This window comes from Scaptodrosophila lebanonensis, unplaced genomic scaffold (assembly GCF_003285725.1).
Source record: "Scaptodrosophila lebanonensis strain 11010-0011.00,11010-0021.00 unplaced genomic scaffold, SlebRS2 tig00000085-arrow-pilon, whole genome shotgun sequence".
NCBI classification, from domain to species: domain Eukaryota; kingdom Metazoa; phylum Arthropoda; class Insecta; order Diptera; family Drosophilidae; genus Scaptodrosophila; species Scaptodrosophila lebanonensis.
The window spans coordinates 1,533,279-1,553,083 of NW_022060564.1; the positions used below are offsets into that span (position 1 = coordinate 1,533,279).

At 37.5% G+C, this 19,805-nt stretch overlaps 1 protein-coding gene and 1 long non-coding RNA gene across 3 annotated transcripts; both read left to right on the plus strand.

Annotated features, from left to right (window-relative positions):
* The first annotated feature begins 2,253 nt into the window (after window positions 1-2,253).
* On the plus strand, window positions 2,254-4,296 carry LOC115626297. 2 transcript variants are annotated; one of them, XR_003995584.1, is made up of 7 exons: window positions 2,254-2,357; window positions 2,419-2,644; window positions 2,705-2,876; window positions 2,940-3,319; window positions 3,381-3,908; window positions 3,957-4,165; window positions 4,228-4,296. It is a non-coding gene; the product is annotated as an uncharacterized LOC115626297 (long non-coding RNA). The 2 variants fall into 2 exon arrangements; XR_003995583.1 differs by having other exon boundaries at window positions 3,976-4,165.
* Window positions 4,297-5,427: 1,131 nt separating this feature from the next.
* Window positions 5,428-19,150, plus strand: LOC115626294 (iron multicopper oxidase fer1). The gene is made up of 5 exons (XM_030521622.1): window positions 5,428-5,507; window positions 11,298-11,689; window positions 15,623-15,801; window positions 16,330-18,459; window positions 18,614-19,150. The coding sequence occupies exons 2-5, from the start codon at window positions 11,482-11,484 to the stop codon at window positions 19,013-19,015; spliced, it is 2,919 nt and encodes a 972-aa protein (XP_030377482.1). The 5' UTR covers window positions 5,428-5,507; window positions 11,298-11,481; the 3' UTR covers window positions 19,016-19,150.
* The last annotated feature ends 655 nt before the right edge of the window (window positions 19,151-19,805 follow it).

Genomic DNA, 19,805 nt, shown 5'->3' on the forward strand with positions numbered 1-19,805 from the left:
TTTGGAGATAAGCTGATAGTTTAAGACGAAGCTGTTCGAGAGATGAATTTTCATACCAAGAAATTATAGGATTTCCAAAATGATTTATTTGTAGGAGGGGAAGATGGTGGAGTAATATGCGGAGTCGCAAAACACCCATTATTCAAAGAAGTTCGTCAAGTTTAAATTGATGAACGGAACGAAGAAATATTTACCATCAATAACATGTGGTTTTGAAAATTCGGAACTAACTATTTGTGAAGGTTTCTAGTAAATGAAAATCCTCTAGGATGAGTTTGATGTGATTACCACAGATAGCATAATAAAATATTCATGATCTCAGATTTTAATGTTTTTTTGCGAATTTCTTTGCCCCCCTTTCTTCGCAATCGAGAAATGTTTTCTCATTAATTTTCACAACGAACTGTTTCTCAAAATTAGAGCTGCTCATTATTTGCAAAGAGCATTACCAAGTTCACATAAATTGGAGCTGACACAAAAGGGATACCCACATATATTTCTGCAGCTTTATTTTATAGCTCCCTAGGCAGCTCTCCCCTCCAAAGACAAAAAGTGAAAAATAAAACAAGAAGACAAAGCCAGTGGCACGCATTAAGGGCCCCCAAAACAAAAGCTTGTAACTCCTTTTGTGCCAGCAGAAAAATAAAGTAAAATAAAATAGAGGCAGTAAATTATGTGAGCCCAATTTTTTGACTATAAAAGTTACCTCTGTCTTAGTTGGAAAGTGGTTTCATTTAATCCTTTTTGGTAAGAACTTTAAGCAAACAACTCCAAATGCTGCTTCAAATATTTGTAGGCCACACTTTAACACTTCTCGGAGCCGAAGTTGGCACACGCACAGACAGACGCCCACAAATACACAGATGCAGATACACAGATACAGATACACACATACACATATATAAAGTGGTTAACCTGTTAGTCGGCAACTTCACTTGCTGCCTGACTTCAATATCTCAAACACTTTGCACTCTCCGCGCCCCGCTGTCATTATCAACACACGCTGGCATATTAACACATTTCAACTTTTCCACATCGACTGCTGTTTATAGCGCTATAACTGCCATCTGAAGCAGGCTATATAGATGGAAGGGGGCGGACGTCCATTCACATTCACATTCGCACTGCTGTTCGTGGCCAAGCGCTTGGTGTTGTTGCCGCACGCACGTCTCGAAGCGAACTGAGCTGAACGCAACACGCAGTCCTTCGAAAGGACGACAACACGGCCACTTGCCGCATCCGCATTGGCTTTGCCATCAATTTTGGCTCCGAGCCGAAGGATGCTGCAACATGAAGTTTTGCGAGAGAGTGCAGAAAAGCGTTTGAGAGTAAAGGAAGAGCTTTCCCAATCCGTCTCTGTGTGCGTCTGTGGTGAATATACCATAAAATACACTGTGGAAAATGGAATGCCAACTGGAATAGCTTTTCGAAAAATCCTGTGTCGATTGTTATGTTTATTTTAAAAGAAAAGCTTGAATGTCATAGCAATTATTCGCATATTCTTTATTCCGAGTCCTTATTCGATATTATTGTAGTTTCGTTAGGTTTTTGATTAAATTTATTGTTTGGTTTGGTTTTTTTTTAGAAGCACGTGCCACAAATCCACTTTATTGACGTATATAAATTATTAGCTTATTAACAATGCAACTAATTTTGAAAAATCATTGCAATGTTTCTATGAAGATCGAATGAGGTGTAATGAGCCTAATTTAAATCATCAACCATCGTTTTCTCGCTAATTTCTGCTCATTTTCAATTGTTTGTCAGGGTTTCATTTGAAAATAAATTAAATTGTAAAACCGAACTCAGAAATGCCACAAAAAAGCACCTATTGGTAAAAAAAATACAAATTCAAAAAAGATGAGCGAAAAAAGAGCAGCTGATCTTTCCGACGTACTAGAGCCATAGAAAGGGAACAAAAATGGGAGACTCGGCTTCGGCAAACGCCCGAAAGGGCATCCACACTTAGAGCCATAGAAATAGAAACGGAACAAGAACGGGAGTCGCGGCAAACGCTAGTTGTTTTTAAAATTAAATCACACACCAAAAAACATAACTTATAGACTCATTGATGAAGAATGTATACACATTTTGAATTTTTTTTCAAACTGATTTTCAATAGAAACCCGAATATAATTTTTTATAATATTTTTACAATAACAAAGTTGGCCCTGAATTGAATTTCATCTGCTTGTCAGCTTTAGTCTAAATAATAATACAAAATAAGTTCAGTATTACACCAGACACACAACAGTTAACAACACATCGGAAAGATATTGTTTTGAAAAAAATAAACAATTTTAAAAATTAACACAACACAACTAACACAAACCAAAGAGATTGCTCATTGACTCTTGGTAAGTTTGCTGTCGAACAATATTTTTCGACTGATCTAATGTTCAACTTTTCCCAAAACAGAGTTGGCATTGACTCTTAACTCATCTATATGTGAGACATAGTCTAAGGACCTACACAATAATTTCAGTATTACACCAGACACGCAAGAGTTAACAACACAGAGGAAAAATATTTTCTTAGTAAACAATACACACTGGATTGCCACACTAGCATTTACAAAGAGTTTTCTCCACTATTAATGAGGTCCTAGCTCCACGACACATCATCACACTTTCATTGATCTATGGTAAGTATTCTGGCGAATAATATTTTTCGACTAAACTAATAATAAATGTTCTCAAAACAGAAATAACAGAGTTTGTTCCCCTTGACTCAACGCTTCTGAGATGTCTGTGTCCCACACAACGTTCACCACACATCGGAAAAATATTTTACAGAATAACTTGCTCAAGAATCTGCACACAATGGTAATAAAGTTCTAACCCCATATCTCATCGTAACATTCCATACCACCTATGGTAAGTATTCTGGCGAACAATATATTTTACGACTGAACTATTATTAAATTTTTCTCAAAACAGGAAATAACTTACCGCACACAACTTCACACAGATACGTCAGTAAAGGTTACGCCCTTTTCTGTAATTAGTTTGTAAGCTTAAAGTGTTCTAGTTTTAGTATTTTATATGACGATTTTTATTTTAATTCAATTCACCGGTGGTGGTGCTGGTCCTGGTATAAGCATGGCCTATTAACTCATCCGTATGTCAGACATAGTCTAAGGTCCTACAAAATAGTTTTAGTATTTCGCCAGACAAATGAATAACAACATAGTTGGCAGACACAACAGTTCACAACAGATTGGAAAAATATTTTACCGGATAGCTTGTGCAAGAAGCTGCATACACTGGTAATGAAGTTCTAACCTCATATCACATCGTAATACTTCCATTGACCTATGGTAAGTATGCTGGTGAACAATATTTTACGACTGAACTAATATGCAATTTTTCTGAAAACAGGAAATACATACAGAAAAGGTTTCGCCATTTTCTATAATTAGTTTCTAAGCTTAAAGTGTCCTAGTTTTAGTATATTTTTATATTTTTTGCAAAAACGCTGAAAACCCAAAAAAAAAAAGATGGAAAATTGTAGGAAGAAAACAATTCTCCGAGACGTTCTCCAAGGATGGAGCAGCCTTTTATTGCTGCTCTCCTGATTCTACACACTGGTTCTGATGACGCTACTGGATGAGGGCGAGGTTCAAAGAGCGCTCCTACCTCAACTTACTCTACTGGTTCTAATTCTACTGATTCTACCAATTCTACTGATTCTACCAATTCTACTGATTCTACCAATTCTACTGATTCTACCAATTCTACTGATTCTACCAATTCTACTGATTACTTGCTTAACAAATTAGAGGGCGAGAGGTGGCATAATACCTGGATGGTGGTGATCGAAGGAGATGCAAGGCAAGAGTATGCACCAATAATATCCCAATTCTATGACAATTCTTATTTTAATTCATTTCACCGGTGGTGCTGCTGGTAATACCATTACCTTTTTTTTCGTTTTCTTGAGTAACAAAGCATTAGTCTTTCTAATTGAATGCAGGGAGAAATTGAATTTTTTGCTAAGGTTATATTTCTCTGACGTATTAAGCGGGGCGATCGGCGCTGGCTGAAAAAACGGTTTGGACCCTTTGACGAACGTTGTGGCTGCGATTACGAAGACACGACAGGAGATGGCGGCTCCTTCGTAGTGTCGGCGCCTTCAAAACTTGGCAGTTGTATAAGCTCCTAATGTGAGTTATTAACAACAAATTGTTTTTAGTCGCAATTGTTTGTAATCCACTTTTTTTTATAGAAAAGACAGCGTTCGTCAATCAAAATTTGCAGTGTAAAATAAACAAAATAAAATGAATAAAAAAAATAATTAGTGGTTTTATTTATCATCATAGCAGCCAAACCAGAGTTTGTGGCCTAATGTTCATTTGAGATAAAAAGCAGATATTTGCAATAGAAAGTCTGAGTTTTATAATTCAATGACAGCAAAAATCAAGGAAAAAGATTGCTAAACTAAGCTTTAAAAAAATAATAATGAGTAATAAAAATGTTTAATCGTTAGAATAAAAGTAATCAAATGAAAATAACCGAATTATAAGTTCAATATAACTAAATATGTGATGACTAGTATAGTATGAGTATAAATAAAAATAATTTGATAAGCACATTCTAAAGAGTAGCTTTAGATTAATAATATCTGTTCTAGAACTTTTGGAGCTCAGCAGTCATCTGAACATGAAACAATGGGAGTCTGGTGATTTTTAATCAATGTAAATACTAGGCGCTCTATCAAGTTGAACTGCTTTTCACAATGCCAAATTTAAATTATGAACATCTTCTTTGTTTAGCAATATGCAAACGACATTTATCAATCAGCGATAATAATTCAAGTGTACGTACCTATAACAATTTTGCAATTATGCTAACAATGTTATTTATGCAGCAATATATCACAAATAGTAACACAGTAACAAGAAACTAATCAAGTTTTATCGTATTGGTCTAATGCATAGAAAATAGAAAACAGACCATGTAAATAGCGGTACAAGTTCTAATAAATTCAAGAACGCTTGCTCATCATATTCATCAACAACTTGGCAAGAAATTGAAATCAGTTGGCAAGACGGAAGCGGCCAACCTTTGACAGCATGTTTAACACATTCGCAATCAAAGTGCATGCCAAGCAATTCTGATTCGATTCTGTTAAACTTTAACATTCCCCGACATCTGACAATGTAAACAAACGCAACAAGGCAACAAGCGCATGTAATCAAAGCAGCAAAGCCGGCACACCGGCACACTGACACACTGATGCTCTCACACACGCCGCACTCTCACGCTTGCTCTCGCGATATGACGATCAGCCGAACAGTTGTCGCTTCGGCAAATTAAGACACGATCGTAGTAACTGGTACTGTCTGTTATCAGCGTCGGCAGGGGCAGTGGCGTCAGGCCATAACTGGGCTAAAATATTTCGCTATAGCGCGAGTTGTTGTCTTCAAAAGCGATTCAGTTACACCCAACTTCAGTTAGTTGCGATTTTAACATCGGCCCAAGCGCATGTGCGACGTTGACAAAACGGTAAAAAAAAAACAAAAACAAAATCAAACGCTCTAAAGCTGCGTCGGATGCGCCTGTGAACTGCTTGTTGCAACGCTTCAGTGACTGTCAAACTGTGCATGTTTAGGGAAAAGTACACATACTATATAAAAAACAGATATATCTTGATATCTTAGCGATTTATCTCTTGTTCAATGCAAGATCTCTGGTGCTTCAACCTCTAATCTCATTCTCTAATAAAATCGCACACGTTGTAGGTGTTAAGCAAATAAGCATGTGAACATTTTGATAGCATTTTACCTGAACTTGATAAGTAAACGTGTTTAAGAAACCCAGTCGAAATTTAGCTGTTCTTTGTTTTTAATAACACTCTATAAAGATTGCCGATTCTTTTACGCATATTGCCGATATAAACATAATATCAAAGTGATTTCGCCACAACATTCAAAATGTTTTGATCGAGGTTGTGTAATTTGTTGTGATTGATTGTTCGATAAAGATGTTTTGAACAATGTTTAATTTTTAAGTCAACTATTTAGCTGTTTATTTAAAAATTTAATTTACTGTTATAGATCTACTCAGACAAAGGTATTCCAGACCCGGGTGATTTTAATAACAAAATACAATATAGAGCTATAGTTATGGAATTGAATGTTGCATAAAATATAAGAAAACTAAATAAAAATAACTAAAAAAATAAATTAAAAAAACTAAATAATTATAAAGAATTAATAATCATGCAAGCTATGAAAAATTTCAGCTTAAAAATGTAAATTTAAAATATATTTTTAATTGTTACAAGCAATATTATCCGGCTCATAAAAATGCGAATAATTACTTCTTTAAAATAGAACTGGACTAACGACTTCAAATCAGAATATTTCTGAATTGAACTAATTTTAAAAGATTTTAAGGAATTATAGCTGCAGCTGAAAGTCTACAGATTGTTAATGCATAACAATAACAAATCTATCTATATCTATAATCATTCAGTAATATATCTATAAATTCATATTTTACACATTTCTTGACACAAATGAATGCCCCACCATTTTTTTCAGCTTTCCAATGGCTAATTCTAATTATGGTTCTAAGCAAAGGTATCATCAATCAAGAATTAATCAATCATCTTATTCCTCAATATTTTGTATGCATAGTTAATTAATTCATTGCTCATTTACATTCTTTTTTATGGTTCTATGACAAGTTTTTTTACTTAAAACTCCTCTTTGTTTCAATGCACAAATAATTAAAAATAGTCGAAAGGTATGTCTTCTTAAGCTCATCATCATGAATTGCTGGTTTCTAAATGTGTACGTCATTTGGCATTGACCTAGTCTCTTGAATTGTCTGTTCACATATAATTCTTTTAATCTGGTATCTTAGCTGCGACAACAATAACAACAACAACAAACACAACAACTAATTGCGCCATTAAAAGCAAGAGGCAAGCGGCAACCTTTTGCTGGCTGCCTGTCCAAAACCGACACCCGAGCCACTCAGGGCCAGCATTATAGCCAGGGTGTGCAATAAAAGAACAAACTATTTTGATAGTTAATGTCCAATGCGAGAAATCAAAGTTCAATTGCCCGATACAGAAACAGAAACATAAACAAATTCAGACACGCTACAAACCATAAAAATAACACAAATGCGCTTTTATTTTTTTATTTAATTAAAGCAACATTGAGTTGCCTGCATATTGGCACGTACTTAGCTGGACTTGGCTGGTTTAAGTCGTGACCCCCAACACACACACACACACACACACACACACACACAAAACAAAAAAAAACAGAACATACATATTTTGTTGAATATCTTGAGCTTTAAAGCAACGCTTAAATACAAAATTACAAGACTGGTTTCTGCCGAGTATTTTCTTCATTACCTCAACCACTGCTGACCAACTGCCCAAACCGGCTTGGGCCAGAACATATAAGCCAGTGCTATTTGGAGCTGGGATTCCCCAAAACTCTGATCCGTACATCATAACAACACATTACGCGTGCCGGGAAAAATCCCAAAAACTACATAATCAGATGCAACCATCACTTATTTAATCGGCTTAAGCTGACTTCAATTCACCGCTTCTTTCATTGTCGCTTCCTACCTCAACGAACTTGGCCATAAAGAGTGTTGAGTCGCGCAGACTAATTGCAGAGCTACGCATTGTTAAAGACAACAAAAACTGACCACTAAAAAAATAGTCAAAGAGCCAGTTAAAAAATGAAATGTGCGAGACGTGTATAAAAGTTAAAAAACTATAATTTTCAACACCGACTTATTTGTACTCTGACCAACTCCTATGATGATGCAAAGACATCGTTCGTTTTGAATCGAATATATACAATCCACATTAATAATAGTAGATCTACATACAAAATAATTGATATATTGCAAATCGATTTTTGGGAAAAGAAACACCAAAACTGTTTCCTTTTGACCGATCATTCAAATTGCAGCTTTTGATTTGCCAAAAAAAAATATATCTATATGAAATACATCTATAATTTTATCACATTACTATTATAACTGAAAAATGTAATGGCCAGAAATCGTAGACACAAATAATTTGCAACCAGTTAAACCATCGATTCAATGAAACAGTTTCCAACATGTTCATACATTTAAAATACCCTGGAGAAGTGTATGAAAAGGGAAAAAAGCTGAAGTAGCCTGTTACGCCATTTCTTATTGGTTTGAAACGCATAAAAGAAAACAAAATAACGTCAACATAAATAAAAAGCAAGACATGTGACTCGGAACTCATTTGGCATAACAACTAATCTTAAGATCCATAACTAACGATAGTTCAAATGAATTCCAATGAATTCATTAAAAATGCATGAAGAAAAAATAAACACTCATTTATTGTGATATTAGAGTTGCATTTTTCTTTAAAATTCATGCAAACAAATGAAATTATTTGGATGAGAGAAGGTTAATGAAAGTTTTCGTCCGTAGGTTCCCCAAATATTACATAATGCTCTCTGACATCGCAGTATCGTTGCAGCTTTTGAAGAGATTTAGAGATTGTTATTCAGCCATAACCCATAAAGATGTTTTGACAATGAATGCACTTTTGCATTAATTGTAATCTTAATCAATGATAATATACACAATGATAATGCTGATGATAATGATATTGATAATAGATACTAGATAAATTATTAACGAGTGGAAATCATCATCTTAATCATTAATTTAAGTGAGGCTTTGGAAAATGTTCAGGGTATCTGATGATATTGTTGGCATATACGGAGCATATCCCATGATAGCAGCTGCTACCCTAATAATCGGTTTTAAAGATTTTTAGAACACTTAATCGTTTTGCTTTCCAGCTCAGTTCTGAACAGGTTTAACTATAGTCTTCTAATAATAAATAATAAATTCAACCAGAAGATTAAACTGGTATATTAAAATAAAAAATAAAAGCAGCTTAACAGAAAGTATTTTTTTTGCAACAACATTGAAAAGTTAAGCTGTTGTTTATTCCTTTCAAAATCAGGAAAAATGTCTGTTCTACTTATTATTTAGCTGAGGTCAGAAAGATTTTACCTTATTCTAAAGCTGGGATGGTAGTTAAAATTGCCTGATAGTTTCGGGTAAGAATGTTAGCGCCGATCCTTCAGAGTAGTTTCGGAAACAGTCATCGTCTTGCATTTCAAATATTCGGACTGATTTCAAAATCTCTATATGAATTGGCATCCCACCCCCATCTTGATTAAATCGTTCCGAATGTCAGTATAAAGAGAGACCTTTGTTCTTACATGTCACCTTGAAGGTTCAACAAAATTTGATTTGAACTTCAAGTCGTGGATTTTACACATCCGGTTTCATGTCAAATTATGAAGACTTTAACTCAGATTATAATTTACCCAAAAATGTTGTTTGTGTTTATTTGTTCGTGCTCGTACACGCGCATTCAAGTAGAACCCCAAACATTCAAGTATACTTACACACATATAGCAAAACCAATAATTTAAGCAATCATATAATTATAAACAAACGAAAAAAGAACAGAGCACAAACTTTTCTCAATTTGGTTATAGAGTGGAGAGGTGTTAATTGGGAATTGCCCTAGAGTTATTTTTGTGGCATATTTTCGCAATAAATTTTCGTGGGATTTTTTCTTTCTGCTAGTCTAGTCTAAACACTTATATGGCTTACTCATGAGGTTAACAAAACGTGACGCTTTACGCAACGATATGAGATACATGAGTAAACCAATCGGCAGACAACTTCACAAATGCTCGTATAATTGAAATAATTGCATATCAAATTAATGAACAATTGAATGCCTTTAATTAAACGCTTAGTAAGTTGATGGGGAAAAAATCACACAAGACTTGTCTGCTCAGCACAATTCATCATCAAACAACTGTTTAAATATTGTCTAGGAATTTTTTGTTATATTTTTGAATGATTTTTTTATAATTACATACTGAAATGTGCTAGCTGTGTTTTCTTTTTGCCTTTCTGCATTTTTTCAAGACATTTATAAAGATATAGAGACATAATGAATGCTTATTTTGTAAATATATTTTAATATAATTAAGCTGATTACTTAGGAATTCAGAAAAGAGGCTGAAAAAGAATCAGCATTCATTTTTCTATTTAAATTATGAAATAAGAAGAAATGCTTTTAAAAATAACTTCTACAATATTGGATTTGACTTTTCAAACTCTAACCTTTTTTAAATGCAAAGTGCGAATGTTTTAAAGAATTGCAGAGTCAATTGCGACTCAATAGTAGATTTGCGTTGCTGGTCCAGACTAGCTCTGTTCCTGCCTTTCTTAATTTAATTATGAATAATATAATTAGGAAACATCTGAACATTTGTTGCCTATCGCGATTTAGCCTCTTTTCTCAATTTTCCGTCATTTCTACATGATTTATTAAAACGGAACTGACTGCCAAATGAACTTCGTTTTCATTCACTTACAACATTTTGGAAGCTCTAAAATTTGATTCAATTTACTTTTTTTCTGTATAAATTAAGCGTCACGTATCTGGGCACTTAATTCCTAATTAACGGAAGCACGTTAGACTCAGAGCATAAATCTTTAAGGCACTTAAAGTAAAGGACGAGCAAAAAGAAAAAAAATTGAAGTGGAGGCCAAAAACTGTTAGCGAACTTTTCCTATGAAAAATTCTATACGCAATTTTTTTATGTTTGCTCGCTTTCTGTTGGCTTTTCATAATTTATGCGCCATTTTCTTTATATGCAACGAGTGTATGTGTGTGTGTATGTAAGTGCTTTAGCGCCTTGGACTTTAATGCTGGACAATGTCCGCCATCGCATTTTATGTGCGCCCCGTGGCGTACGTGCGTGTATGTGTGAGCATCTGTGGGTTTGTGTTTGGCTGTGTGTGTGTGTGTGTTTGAGGAACAACGTGCTAATTAATTAAATTTGTACGTGCCTTTGCCCCCAAGATTGGTCGGACATCGAGCATAACGTGGCGTATGAGTGATATTAACAGGCAGTCATAAATCTAACTTAACTGAAAATACATAGACATAGGTTTTTGTTTTAGTCTACGTGCTAACTGTTCCAATGCCAGTTGGTTAAATGAATTGTTGTCTTCAAACATTTTTATACATCGCTGATGTAAAATGTAAATAGTTGTTAAAAGTAGATTCAAACACTTCCCTGCACAACCATAATAGACATTCTTTATGCGGATAAATATAATTATATAGTATAAATCTATCTATACAAAAATGTGTTCCATTTTATATAGAATCATTTAGTTTGGATTTCAATATTTTTTCAATTTACCGACACATTTACCTGCTCTTTTCAGCCAATAAGAATCAAAAATCAAGCATAAGCTTCCGCATGACAATTTAATCACACAAAATAAACAAACGCAACGCGATTTAAGCAAATAATAATAGGCCAAAGAAAAAAACCCCACTATCGATTTCCGCACACAACAAACAACAACAACCGTGAATTATTTTAACATAAACCATAATTATGCCAATATGAGCAGAAAAACAACAACAACAACAATAGCAACAGCAACAAATCAACAAAAACCACACCAATCTGTTAATAAGCACATCAGTCAAAGCATGCAGCACAACAGAAAACTAACAGCGGGTCGGCTGTTAGCCAACATAATGCTGTTATTATTGCAGCTACAGTTTTGGAGTCATGCCAATGGCCTCCAAACTGAAATCAAACCAGCAGGTGAGCTTACAAGCAAGAAAATTAATGAAAATTTGCAAATTTAATTATAAGCACTCATTAATTACGTGTGAAAACTGCAACTAACAATTAAAAGTTCGAACAGAAAAAAGGCAATTGCGCGCTGACCTCGTCCAATATACATATGTATGTATAGTGGGTAGTGGCTGCATTAGCATAAATGTACGAGTAGTACATACATATTATTATTATTGTTCAATATTTACACATCAGCAATTTGAATACTGTAAGTAATGGCTAAAACACAGCATGTGTTGTGATTTGTTTCTTCTTTTGCGTAAGCCCGTTGCAAAGCAAAGTACAGATAAATAAATGCTAAAAACAAGCGGCAATCATAATAATGGCAACAATAACGAAACAAGTGAATATGAGCGCAGAAAAGCAGTCAATAAATGTGGCGTTAATGGCCTTAACGAGCTGACAGGCAGACGACCCGCTCACAGCTGATGTAAAAATTGGCACACAAACGTACAATATTAATACATAAGTACAAGTACATTTACACATATGTAGTATGTATGTGTGTATTTTATTTGCCAAACAGCAGCTGCTGCAGATGTTGGGCTTTTAACAACAAAGACAAATGCTTGGGCCGTCACTTAAATACATTGAGGAGCACTTGGCTAGAGACAAGCTTCTCAATTGCAAACATGTTCATACTTATTTCTAAGATAAAACAAGTAAAAAAGCTAAAGTCGGGTGTCCCGACTTTGAAATACTCTGTACATATGTTTACAATAATTATAGAAAATAAAAAAAATTAAGAAAATAAAAAAAAAAATTTGATCGATTTTACCTCTCTCGGTATTCGAACTCACGTAAAGGGTGTATAATTGCACATTTACATAGCAATTGCGTCTGTGTGAGTGTATGTATGCCTATGCGCATTAATTCGTGTCTGTGTAAGCATTTTCGCAGTCAACCAAACAGCAACATCAACAACAGCCGCGGGCAGCGCTTGAGCAGCGCTGCAGCAGCGCTGCATCAGCAAATATATTTATGGCTATAACTTCTTGTTAAATCGGTCTATCATAATGAAATTTGGCATACGGACATATAATAACTAACTGGGGGTATTTCCAAAATTTTAGTTCGAAATTCCAAGAATTACGGGAGTTACGATTTGCGGGGTAGAGGGGGGAGGGAGGGGAATTCCAAAATATACATTTTCTGCGTATTCACATAAGGCATCTGGGACTAAAATTTGGTGTTCCTAGGTCTTATAGTCTCCGAGATATAGGCGATTATACGAATGGAAAATCGGGAAAACCCCCATAGGGGGGAAGTGGGGGGGAAAATCAAAAAAATAAAACAAACTCGTATAGAATACACACATAACGCATCTTCGTGCAAAATTTGGTGTCTCTATCTCTTATAGTCTCTGAGATCCAGGTGTTCATACGGACGGACAGACGGACAGACGGACAGACGGACAGACGGACAGACAGACAGACAGGGCTAGATCGACTCGTCTCGTCATGCTGATCAAGAATATATATACTTTGTGGGGTCTGCCACGCCTCCTTCTGCCTGTTACATTTTTCAGCTCCCGCAAACCTAATATACTCTTGTACATTTCATGTACAGAGTATAAATATCACCAAAGAATTATTCTTTTTTTTAGCAAAGTTAACCGAACTAAAGGTCATTGTGCCTTTCTCCAGATAGATATAGTTTTAAGAAATCGTAATGTACACACTAGTACTATATAAAAACATTTTCCGGTTAATGTCAGTTTAATTATGCTTTATATGCAAAGGGTTAGAGGATTGAAGGATAATGGAATAAGAAAACTTTGTATTTATATTCCCCTCTACCTAGGGCTGATGCGTCCCTCACGTATAGCTCATTTTGAATTTGAAATGCTGAAGCAGAAAAACACATACATACTTGTATTGCTGTATTATTTTCCATTGTTAAACCATTGTCCTATTCATATGAGTGGTGGTGTAGGCACAGCCTACAGGTCGGCCAGATAAGCTAATAACTCATTGTCATTGCACACGCGCTTCCACCAGCTGTTTGCCAAACTGGGTGTTAATTTTACATTCATACATAAAAGATGTGGCAAAGCAAACAGTTTTGCAAGCATTTCACATGGCACTTTCTCATAATTGAGACCTTGAGTGTAATTTTCTGTTTCTTGTTTTGGCAATTATTAGCAAATAAATAGCAGCATACAACTTGATGGCAAACAATTGCCCCTAAACTGAGTAGCGTCTTCAAATGCTGGTAATGCAAATCCAAATACAAGACCTTTTAACATCAACTACATATTTATTTATGATGATATTTATTGAACGATGATAAGCAATAATATAAAAATATATATTTGTATACATATTTTTATGATATGCAACTTAATGAGCCCAACTGTGTCTATTTACCTGCGTGTCTAATCAAACAAAACGTGATCAAAAACACGCGCAATATTTGCTTTCGCCTAATTAGACATTATTAAACATTTTATGGCCCTTTTTTATTGTACCAGCTTTGCGCGGCTTCCTCGGCTAATAGCCGGGCACTTGAACACACCCTAATTATATATTATAAATGTGTTCTACGTATGATAGCTACCCATATAAAATCAAAACGAATCCGTGTTCGATTTACACCTGTTGAGCGCAAGAGTTGAGAACACCTTTGTTGTTAGCCGGATCTGCATTCTTAATGTGAATTTAATTAACATTTTATGTGCACACCGGAGTCATGACAGTGCACTGATTTATATAGAATGGCAGGCCCAGACCTGCATGCACAAATGGGCCGCAACGGCATTTCCCCCCCTACGCGACATTCTCTGTGACGTCAACAGAACAAGCGGCTCAGTATGAACGAAGCTCGATTCAAAAGCAATCATGTGGGTTGTTCAGTTAATTGAAAATACCAGTACTTATACATTCAAGTTGAGGGTTAAAGCTTAGCTTACTTATGTACAGTAACTATTTAGAAAAAACGCGGAATTTGATATTATCGGTATCGGTATATGATATTATATACATTTCTCAGGACGAACTCGGTTATCGAAACTAAAGGAAAGCATGTTTTTGTTTAAAAACTTCGCTTGGGTGCAGACTTCCCATAAGTATTCAAATATTTGCAACATAATTTACATAATCACTTATTTATTAAATTTAATAATGAAATGCGAAACAAGAAATGGTTTCCTTATCCTTAAAATTAGTGCATTTTTAATTGAAGATTCCAATTTAAATACTTGTCCTTAATTTATTTATTACTAGCATGTCTTGTCCGTCTTTGCCAAGACCAAGTATACAATTTTTCTTGTAATCTTTTTGAGAGTATATAAACTAAGTTTGAAGTTAAATGATGAAAATTGTAGATTTTTTATACAAACGTTGCAGCTCGTTTTTCCCCACTTGGAGCTCGAATTTACCAAAACCCCTTCTTAGTGCTCACTTTAACTATGAAAGGAATCTTCCTAGCTTTTACCATTTGGGCTATGCGTTGATCGCCAATCAGTCAGTAAGTCAGGACAAATTTTATTTTCGAATATTGTGTCTATATTAATAAACTAATTATTTTTCAAAATACAGACGAAATTCATTTCTATAAACATAAATATCATTCTGTCTGTCTATCGTCAGTTATAAGCAAATTTAAGCGTCGCTTTTTTCGGCCAAATACAAGTAAATAAAACATTATTGAAGAATTTTTAAAATAGAAGCGCGTGACTTCTGCTGTCACCAAAAAGCAAGAAATAAACAACCGGTAGACCATTGAAGTTTTTAAATTGTGGTCACATGTTTGCTGCCTCTTTGCTGAATTTATGGAACAATGCTCGAATATTTGAATATGCTAATTGAGTAAATGTTTGCCAATAAAGATGCCCAAATTGCACTGTAAAATGAGAAACCCATTATTTAATTCAATACTGTTTCCTCTCTACCACAGACAACACAATTTGCTTCTATCAGGAGCACAATACGACATATCAGAAGGATTTGGGCGCAGTTTGGTTTGCCTCCAGTGATCCTTGCACGGTTTACAGCTGCGCTGCAGGTGTAGAAAAGGAACCGCTCGCCCACATTGTCGAGACAAAGGTGGACTGCAATGAGTTCTATTGCGAGGTGGTAAGTAATTGGGGCAATTCCCAAAAAATAAATGCCACATTCAACATTTTTTAAGCACCGTTCACATAATTACAAAAAAATTTAAAAAGTATACCAAGCCCTCAAAAAAATATCATAAAATATAAATAACTTAACTCTTAAAAATATTAAAAAGTGTAATAAAACAGAGCATTGGCCGAGATTGAGTTTTATGGTTATAACTGGTTTTGGAACTGTTTTGAATCGGGATGAATGAACAGTTAAATAAAAATCATAAAGTCAATGCGAGAAATAATCGAAACAAAGCAAACAAAAAAGAACGAACAGAGAACGTTTTTAAACTTTTGCGAACTCAAGTAAAAAAAATTACCTGTTTTGATTTTAAAAACTTCCCTATTTCGAAAATTAGTATTATTTAAATTAAATTAGTGGACATTGGATACTTCAAGATTAATCAAAGTCAAATATTGATCGTGGGAGATCGTTAAAGATGAAACAAATTCGAAAATTGAATTTATTCAAAAACATGCAATCTTCCTATGCTTGCAGGGATCGGAGCTGCGCAAACCGTCCGGCAGCTGTTGTGGAGAATGTGTCCGCACCCATTGCCAGCACAATGGCACGCTCTACGCTGTCGGCCAATCCTGGCACAATGAAGCTGACTGCACGCTGCTGGAGTGCGGTCGCTTGGAGGGGGGCGATATCATAATCAACACCTACAAGCGCGACTGTCCGCCCATGCCGGCCAATTGTCCGGCAGCGCGCATTGACAACTCCAAGTGTTGTCCCGTTTGTCTGGCTCTACCGATGCCAAGGGCTGGAGAATTCGACGACACGCCGGCGCAGGAAACTTGGACACCGGAGTATTATCGTCAGCATCCGTGCGTGCGCGATTGTCAATTGAATGCAGCACCCATGACTTGCCATTACACATTTGTCGTCGAATGGTACCAGACGCTGTCGAAGGCCTGTTTCGATTGCCCAAAGAATCTGACGGATTGTGAGCGACCGCACTGCGTTATCGGCGATGGCCTGACCCGCAGCATTACGGTGGTAAACCGCATGATGCCCGGACCGTCGATCGAGGTGTGCGAAGGAGATATTCTGGTCGTGGATGTGCAGAATAATTTGCTGGGCGAGAGCACCACAATGCATTGGCATGGACTGCACCAGCGCTGGTCACCCTACATGGATGGGGTTCCGCACATCACACAATGCCCGATTTCGCCCCATTCGAGCTTCCGCTACACCTTCCGGGCGGACAATGTGGGCACACACTTCTGGCACTCGCACACGGGCATGCAGCGCGGCGATGGCGTCTTTGGCGCCCTCATCATACGAAAACCGAAGGCGTCAGAGCCCCATGGCGGACTCTACGATTTCGACTTGTCCGAGCATGTGATGGTTGTACAAGACTGGATACATGAGCCGGGTGTCAGCATTTTTGCAAATCATCACCATTCGCTGGGCGACAACAAGCCACGCACCCTGCTCATCAATGGACGCGGTCGTTTCTACAATCGGATATGGGAAGAGGCGAAGCAGCAGCAGAGGAAACAGCAGCGCAGCAATGGCACTCCTTCACCCAAGACAGAGGTGGAAATAATACAACCCTTGGATGGCACAGAGCGCATTGGCCTCAAGCCCGATGCAGGGGCGACGCGTTCGGCGCGTCTGGCCAAAACGCAAGCCACACGGCTGCTGCCCGTGACTGGTAATGGCACTTTGCCACACTCGCGTCAACGTCGCGGCAACCTGGATGAAGTGCCGCTGGCTGAGATCCCCCTGCAGGTGTATCAGGTGCGTCGTGGCTTTCGCTATCGCTTCCGCATCATCAATGCCGAGTTTCTCAACTGTCCCATTGTGGTGTCGATAGACAATCATCCAATAACTGCCATCAACTCGGATGGATATGATTTCGAGCCGGTTGAGGTGGGCTCTATAGTTACCTATGCCGGAGAACGCTTCGATTTCGTGCTTAATGCAAATCAAGTCGTGGGCAACTATTGGGTGCGACTCAAGGGCTTGATGGACTGCAGCGAGCTATTTACCTCCGCCTTCCAAGTGGCCATCTTACGGTACGAAGGCGCTCCGGCGGAGGAGCCCACCGCCGAACTGAGCTATGGCCACAAAGCCGAAGGCATTGAGCTAAATGTTATGAATCGAGGGCCTGGCTATCCAGACAGTCTAACCATAGCCGAGCTCCGAGCTCTGCCCATGTACGACAGAGTCTCTGGCATCGATCATGATGCCCTGGTGCCTGAAGCAGACTACAAATTCTTTGTCTACTATGATTTCTATGCCAAGGACAATCCCGAATTCCATCCCAGCGAATATTACGGCATCGACGCGAACATGACACAACAGAATCGCCTCTATACACCGCAACTAAATCACATCTCATTGAAGTTCCCCTCCCTGGCGTTGCTGCCAGCACGCAACAGCGTGGACGATGCACTCTTCTGCAATGAGACGAGCCTGGCGGCTCAGGGCGTCGATTGTCGAAAGCAGTTCTGCAAGTGCCATCATGTCCTGCAGGTGCCGCTTAACGCCATTGTCGAGTTCATCATTGTGGACGAGGGTTTCACCTTCTATGCCAATCATCCATTCCATTTGCATGGCAATGCGTTCCGAGTTGTGGGACTGGAACGCTTAGGCGAGAATGTAACCATTGAAATGGTAAGTCCAAATTATCAGACTGACCAACAAAAAATTCACATGAGTCATGGGAAAACTGAAATACCTAGTTCATGCATTTCTTATATCTTTCTATATCTTTATGGAACTTTGAATTCTCCTTTGTAACCCCATTTATCGCGTTTTGTTCACACAGATCAAACAACTGGATCAATTCAATCTCCTAAAACGTAATCTGGTACATCCGCCTGTTAAGGACACTGTGACTGTGCCCGATGGCGGCTACACTATTATACGTTTCGAGGCCTACAATCCCGGCTTTTGGCTCTTCCATTGCCACATCGAGTTCCATGCAGAAATCGGCATGGCCTTGGTGCTTAAGGTCGGCAGCAACGATGAAATGGCTCCAGTGCCCCGCAACTTTCCCACCTGTGGTGACTACGCACCCGATTCGCGAGAAGAAAGCGGTGAGGTTGAGACAACAACTGGCAACAATCCCACCAGCGCTCCTCCAGGACCAGGCGCTGCAGTTTCTTGGACAAATGGTAGTACGAGCCTGCTCTTTGGACTATTGGCACTGTTATGGAACCTGGGCTGAGCCTGGAAGAGCTTTGAAGGGGCTGTGCGAGTAGCGTAAACAAAAATATCTGTGATTGTCTAATATTTTTAATAGTCTTTAAGAAATTAAAGTGTCCAAGTAGCGTATTTGTAAATAAATTTAACTAATATTTTATTTAAGATGCTCATTAATTCTCTCATCTAATCCAATCCTTTCCAATTTCCATCTTTTAATAGGACATCCATCTACATAGATCTTTCTCAAGAGAGTTCAGGGCACACTTCTGATCCAATTTCTTATATGAATGTCTTAGTAGGCACTACAATAGTCGTCTTATTAGTTGCTTACATCTATCAGAACCAATCAGGGTCACACACTAAAATACGAACTAGATTTCATTCAAAATAAATATTAAGATTATTTATAATCCTGATTCAATCATGGCCAAAGCCGACAAAAACCGTTGCCAGAAAGTGCGTTGCATGGTGTGTAAGAAGGTCGTGGGAAGATTTATTCTCAACCATCGCACTCCTTTGAAGAATTTTAAAAAAGGAAAAGGCCAATTGTACGCAAGGATTGCGAGTGGTGTAATGAACCTTATATGTGGAAGATCATCCGTAGGGTTCTACGGACCGTCCCGTGTGAAGCAGTCCCGCATCAAACTCCCAAATTCAAACCCAACTTATGAAAAACATTCTCGAGTCCCAGTGTGCTCGCACACTTCCCATAAATGCAAGGCCCACAAAAAAACAAGGTCTAAGGTTCGTCGCCAAAATTCAAAACCCTCGAATGGAGTCCCCAGCCGCACTTCAAGCAGGAAGATTGCCAA